The following is a 6,932-nucleotide window of genomic DNA, read 5'->3' as shown; positions in this document are numbered from 1 at the left end:
ATATATATATATATATATATATATATATATAAATATATATATAAATGGCTTCTATGAATCTAGTATATTTACCACCAGTGGAGACTTATTTAACTTCACTGTTAGAACAAGATAATGGAATTTAGCAATTACTTGACTCTGATATGGTTTGGTTGCTTAAAGTTTCACAATACTTTTTATAAATCCTTCTGAAAAATTCAATGAAAACTCAACAACAATAGTAATTCAAGGATGTCAACATTTAAATTGGTTTTATTATAATTTATTGTTCGGAATATGCAGAAACAACAAGCAGGACACGAATAGTATACCTTTATTAATTTTAAAGATTTCATTGAATGGGTTAATAATCACATTGGCAACTAGTACATAATGTTTCAAAGCAAGATATTTTTATGTTTCAGTCAACAAATAACTTATTGAATCTTGCTAAAGCACATTGCCGATTATTCAGGCTCTCACTTGTATAATCTTGTATATATTTAGAAATAAGTTTCACATTATATAAGGGAAAAATGTTTAATCATGTTACTAAACAAGCGATGAAAAATAATTCTCAAAGGTATTTTAAAAAATATTCTTTTATAACTTTACTTCAGCTATTTTATCTTCTGAATTCCTATATTTCACACCTGTTTCATTATCAGGATTTTCACCTGGAAGTAAAACGAGAAAATAGATATAATCTAGAATTTTGTTAATATTTTATTTAATACAAGTTATCCTTTACCGTCTGATATCAGCCAGTAACTCATGTTCACCACCATACGTCAACTCTTCTTCCTCCTCCGTCCTACAGCCATCAACATCATCGACTACACACTACATACCTTCATCGTCTAATTCCTCTCCAAACTCCATTTGACTAACGCTGTTTGTCGACCTATCATTTCCCTCCTCTAAGTTGGTACCTTGGTCTATGTAACAGTCACAAATGCTTTTATCAGGGATTACCTTAAACCATTTAACTGCCTCGTTTGTAAAATTTCAAAAGGGTGAGAAGTGAAGTTTATTTCTTCGTTTTTTTTTTACTTCGTGGTATTATTTTTTTTATAAAGAGTGTATTCAATGGCCATGCGTATTCTGTCAATGTAGGATTTATTAGTCTACTAGACAGTTTGCAGTTCAAATCTCTAATATGATCATCGTACGCAAAGACAGGTTCTTTGGTGGGAAGAAGCTCTGTGTGGTTATTGATGAATATTTCGGGAGTTATCTGTCAGCTCAATTTGTTGGTATTATACCGGAGTTCTGATTTCTCTATCGCAGTAGTGGTAAAAAAGGCAGAAATGAAGGCGACAACAGCTTTGTGAACCTGATGAAGCGTGAAGGTAAACGACATCATGCACAACAGCTGAGTGGCCTGCTTTTGAATGCGGTCTTGGGTGGCTGTCAGTCAGAGCAGTAGCAGCAACCCAGATGTGAGAACAAAGTTCCGTTGAGAGACTTGCTTAAAATTTGCCTATGGTTAGTTATTTCGAGATAAAATATGTTTTAATCCTTAAGAGAACCAAAACATACTTTATCCCCAAATAACTAACCATAGGGGCCACCTTAAAGCGGGCCACCTTAAAGGTTCTTACAGTAAATCTGACTTGAGAAACGGCTGACATACTGGAAAGTGAGTGCGATAAATCCATATTTGATTAGATCAGAGGGGTTACGCTTCTTTAAAATTGAAGTGCATACACTATAATATGCAATTTGTTCTTGCCATGAACAGTTAAGATGATCCTTATGGTAGCTGATGTAGGGATGCAATGATGTTTATAAAGACGACCATAATGACTCGTGCCGATGGTACAAGAGTAATATTTCTGATGACTATTAAGACAATGACAAAGACGGTGTTGGTGGTTGTTGTAGCAACTGGGGTTGTGGTACAGGTAAGAAAGTAGAAATTGCACTTACCTGAGTTGTTCTGGGAATCTTTATTCAATACGTATTTCTTTTTATGACATGAATTCGAGCAGATTACATTTCGAGCATGTTTATCACATGCACAATAGAATATGAAGATAAACAGTCCTTGAAGTGCATGGAAGATTGCGCAGATATATATAAGCACGGTGGCTCCTCCACCAAAAAAGGTATAGAATGCTAAGGCCCACGAAGCACCAAACAGGAACAACACACTAACGATGCCAAAAAGACGAAATTTTCTTGTTTTTTGTTCACATTTCTTCTCCTTTTTCATTGAGAAGAGGCGTCCGATAATGAGAAGTAATACGATGAGACTAAAGACAAGGATAAGCCCCATGGGAAACAGGAAAGAAACGTAGAAAGGTGTCTGGGATAACCAGCAGCTAGAAAAATAGAAAAAATATTTCAAACATGAAATTATGGCAGATGCTTACAGTAATTATCTGAGATTAACATGTTTTTAATTATTTTAATCCTTAATTTATTTTCAACTTTTATCTAATAGAATGATAGTGAGAGGAATCTTATAGAAATTAATTAATAAAAAAGTAAAAATGGAGTCAAATGTTGAAATATACAAAATTCTTGTTTTACGTATAATATATGTATAATATGAAAGAAATTGTTGTATATAGTGCTCAGGTGCACTATGTATGTAAATATATATGTTATCAATCAGTTTCATTTCTGTATTTCTTGTCCATAGAGAAAGAGCCGGACTCTAACATAGATTCAAGGCTCCTTCATTGGAACTTTTATCAACATCATCTAAGTATTTGTGCATATGTGTGTGTGCAGTATTTGGTGTTAGTGTATGCGCAGATTTGTATGTTTGTTTTATGGATGCGTTTTTATGTCTAGATGCATGCATATGTATTTATGTGCTAAATTTTTGGAAAGTTTTACATATCTTTACAGTTCCAGTGATGGCTTGAATCTGTAGTCTTCTAATCAGCCTTTTTCTTTCAGGTTTTGAGAACCCTAATTTTTCCAGGTTTTTGTTGAGGCAGTTCATGTATGTATGTATGTATGTATGTATGTATGTATGTATGTATGTATGGCTTAGTAGTTAGGGTGTTGCACTCATGGTTGTGAGATCGCGGTTTCAATTCCTAGGCCGGGTGGTGCATTGTGCTCTTGAGCAAAACACTTCATCTCATGCTGCTCTGCAATCACTTCAACACCAAACTAAACAAATTTTCTCTGCAGGTCGTTCTGCAAAAAGTTAAACATTCCTACGTCGTCCTCGACTTGAGATTCCATCATATATATTAACTGCTATTTCTAAATTTCGGTATGTGGTGAAGCAACTGTTGCTGATCCCTTAATTATGTATATATATATATATATATATATATATATATATATGCTGTATTCTTACGAAGATATATATGTCTAAAATAGTATTGTATTAAAAATATATGTAAATATATGAAACATGACAGTTTAAAAATCAATGCATCTTACGATCGTTATAGATTTAGTGTATAATATCCTAACAGAATATATTTAATTAATGATATATATATATATATATATATATATAAACGAACTTGTCTGGACTTCTGCTTCGGAAAGGAACTTTCTAGGTGCAGTCTTCTGATTATTCATGACCGAAGGTCTTAGATCAATTTGACTTTAACGCTCATTATACAGAACTCTAAAATATTATACGAGATCTTGTAAAATATCAGTTCTAAAGTACAGAGAAAATAAGACAAATAAAAGGCAGAAACACTTACACTGTTGTAATTCTGATGTAGCTGTTTGTTTTGGTGATTATCAGAGTAAGCATGAGAATGATGCCTGGCACACCTGATAATTATAATATATGTACGTATGTATTAATGATTATAAGTAGATATCAATCTATATTTAAAATCATGAAAACTGATCAATTTGAATCGTTTCAGTTTACTATACTCTTGTTCAGAAAAAAACAAAACAAAAAATTTAGTCATATCTAATTGAACAAAAATTAATATTTTATTTGATTAAATAATGTATGTTTACGAAAGAAATTTTCTCTCTAGAGTTAAATTGATCATCTATTTCTATACTTGATTGACATGTGAAGACTAAATTCTTATTCCCATTTTTAACAAATAAAATATTTGGCCAACTGACTTCATTGTTTTCCAGCTTAAGACAAAAATTCTTCACGTGAAACTCTCCAAATATAATATACGTTTATTTTTTTTCCCATTCATGACAACGGTGCAAATATTAATATGAGGGGACCTCCGTATAGTTATTCGATCAGCTGGAAACAACAATTAAATATATCAAGCATCATTCTCTTTAAAAATGGAAGGAGAAATTGGATAATGTAGATTACGTCTCAAAAGAGAGATTAGTCATGTCTAGTCAGTCTTTGTTCGGCTGAAATTTCTCAATCAATTAATGCACAAATACAAATTAATTACAAAGGAAGAAGGTATGTATGTCTGAGTGTATGTATGTGTGTGTGTGTGTGTGTGTGTGTGTGTGTGTGTGTGTTTGAGTAAACGTGAGCCACAGAAAGATAAATGGACGACGGTTATACATACCCCAAGCGAAAATTGAACTCTTCATCATAAAAGATCTTTGGCATGCTCTAAATGTAGCAATCAAAGCTTGGCAAATATGTAGAGCTTCTACAGTTATCCACATGGCGGACGCAATAAGGAAATAGTGCAACAGAATAGCCACTCCCTACAACAGCAAAATCAACAACAGTAACAACAGCAGTAACAACAGCAGCAACAGTAACAAACATTTCTCACAATAACAATAGTAATTTTTTCCCTTAGAAACCCCACAAACCCTGAGATTTGTGAAAAGGATGTAGTAGGAGTAATCGAACCTAGTGCTTGCTTGTGAATGCATTTCATTGATTCAGGGTAGGGTGGCGGTGGTGTAGGAGTGTAGAAAGGAAACGGTGACTTTGGTGGAATTTCAGCTTAGAACATAGAATAACGCATTTAAATACCGCAAGTAATTTTCTTCGATGCTCTAACGATTCTGTCAACCTTATAGTTGGGGCCCTTAACTTAAAGATGCACGTGCCGCAGGCAACCGAATGAATTCATTATTAAAATGCAGCCCGTATATTATCCGTTTTAATCCTGCCAAATTCACGTATTGAGATACAAGTTATCAAGAAACTTATTTCTCAACAACTGTACACTCCTAACGGTAAATAGCTAAAAATAGGAAGGAGAATCGATGGTTATAAAATTGATGAATATTTAGTGGAACAGAGGTAAAGTGTTAAATCCGAGTGGAACAGTGCTAAATCTGAGTGGAACAGTGCTAAATCTGATAACTAAAGTTTTTGCCACTATTCAATGGACATTCCTATTTCTGACGGCGATAATTCAATTAATGTCAGTTTCAGTTAGTAATATTGTTGTTAATAACGACAAATATGTACAGGTTTAACGTGTCCTCTACATAATTTCACCTACCTTACAAATAGCATTGGTTTTTCCTGGCCGCATCCCAACAAGAACTATAAGATGAGTTATAGCTAAAGAACCGCATAAGTTTACAAGAATCTTTGAAGGAGTTATTTTCCATAGATTTCTGAAGTAAAGAAAAAAATGAGCAATAGCATTTGCATTTAGAGAAGCATGGAATTCTAAGAAATCAATCAATACATTAAATTAATACATTAATAATTGCAGCGAGCTATATAACAGTAGGCATATGGAATGCATACATACTTACACACGTAGATACATACGTACGTGCATACATAAATACATACTTATATGTATGAGCATGTTTAGACATGCAACTATATGCATGATAATACATACATAAAACATACAAATCTGCACATACATACATACATACATACATACATACATACATACATTCAGACAAACAAAAATACCCTGTTGTTGACGTTGAACTTCCAGTGAAGAAGCCTTGGATCTAGGTTAGAAATCGGTTCTTTCTCTATTGACAAGAAATCTTGAAATAAACTGAATAATGACATCCATACAGGGACAAAGAGAATACCTACATTGAACTACTGAAAAACCTGCAGTTACTCTATCCAGATTACAGGTTCAGGTTTATATCTGTAATTATCGGGGCACTGGATATGTAGCACAGTGTATAAATACCAATCTTGAGAAATTAGGTTTGTCAAAACCAGAAAAGAGAAAGCAAATTCGAAGACTACAGATCCAATCTATCACTGGAACTGTAAACATTTATAAAACTTTCCGGAAGTTTATCAATTAAGTATATATGAGTATGTCTAGATATGCAAGTATATGCGTGAGAAGACATACATAAAATAAAACATACAAATCTACACTATACATACATACATACGTACATACATACAAAAATACCCTGTTGTTGATGGTGAAATCCCAGTGAAGGAGTCTTGGATCTAAGTTAGAAACCAATTCTTTCTGTATTGACAAAAGAATCTTGAAATAAAAGTGAATATTGACATACATACGTACATGCATTCATACATACATACATACATACATACATACATACATGCATGCAAACATCCATGCATACATATACATCTACACGTGTTCACCCGCACGCACTCACACATGTATAAAGATACAGGCACAAATATGGTAGTGTGTTTTTGTAGATGGAAACTGTGTGGAAGCACTTCGTATATGTAAGTATGTATGTATATATATCTATGTGTGTGTGTATGCATGTGCATACATGTGTGTGTGTGTCTTTGCGTTTCTGGTTGTCCTTCTCATCACTTGACAACCGGTACTGGTTTGTTTACCTCCCTGTAAGTTTGCAGCTCTGGAATAAGTACCAAACATCAAAAATAAGTACTAAGATCGATTAGTTGGACTAAACACTGCAACATGGTGTGTGCGTGAGAGTTTGTGTTTCGTTTATATTTCACGGTGTGTGTGTGTGTGTGTGTGTGTGTGTGTGTGTGTGTGTGTGTGTGTGTGTAGTTTGCGAAGTAATTATGTATGCTGCGTTGTGCCTTTAGGCTACTTTTGTTTGTTATGGTAATCACC

At 33.7% G+C, this 6,932-nt stretch overlaps 1 protein-coding gene across 1 annotated transcript in view; it reads right to left on the bottom strand.

Moving 5' to 3' along the window:
- Positions 1–224: 224 nt before the first annotated feature.
- The window catches only part of LOC106871330 (adhesion G protein-coupled receptor A3), a 54,573-nt gene continuing 47,865 nt past the window's right edge, over positions 225–6,932 (bottom strand). Inside the window, exons 29-33 of the mRNA XM_014917725.2 lie at positions 5,373–5,490; positions 4,473–4,617; positions 3,666–3,738; positions 1,912–2,306; positions 225–656 (exon numbers count right to left, since the gene is read on the bottom strand). Of these exons, the coding sequence (XP_014773211.1) occupies positions 583–656; positions 1,912–2,306; positions 3,666–3,738; positions 4,473–4,617; positions 5,373–5,490 (805 nt within the window). The 3' untranslated portion in view covers positions 225–582. The remainder of the gene's footprint in view (positions 657–1,911; positions 2,307–3,665; positions 3,739–4,472; positions 4,618–5,372; positions 5,491–6,932) is intronic.

The sequence above is a fragment of the Octopus bimaculoides genome, chromosome 10 (genome assembly GCF_001194135.2).
Source record: "Octopus bimaculoides isolate UCB-OBI-ISO-001 chromosome 10, ASM119413v2, whole genome shotgun sequence".
NCBI lineage: Eukaryota > Metazoa > Mollusca > Cephalopoda > Octopoda > Octopodidae > Octopus > Octopus bimaculoides.
The sequence above is the reverse complement of the archived record's forward strand: the minus strand, read 5'-3'. Positions and strand labels throughout refer to the sequence as shown.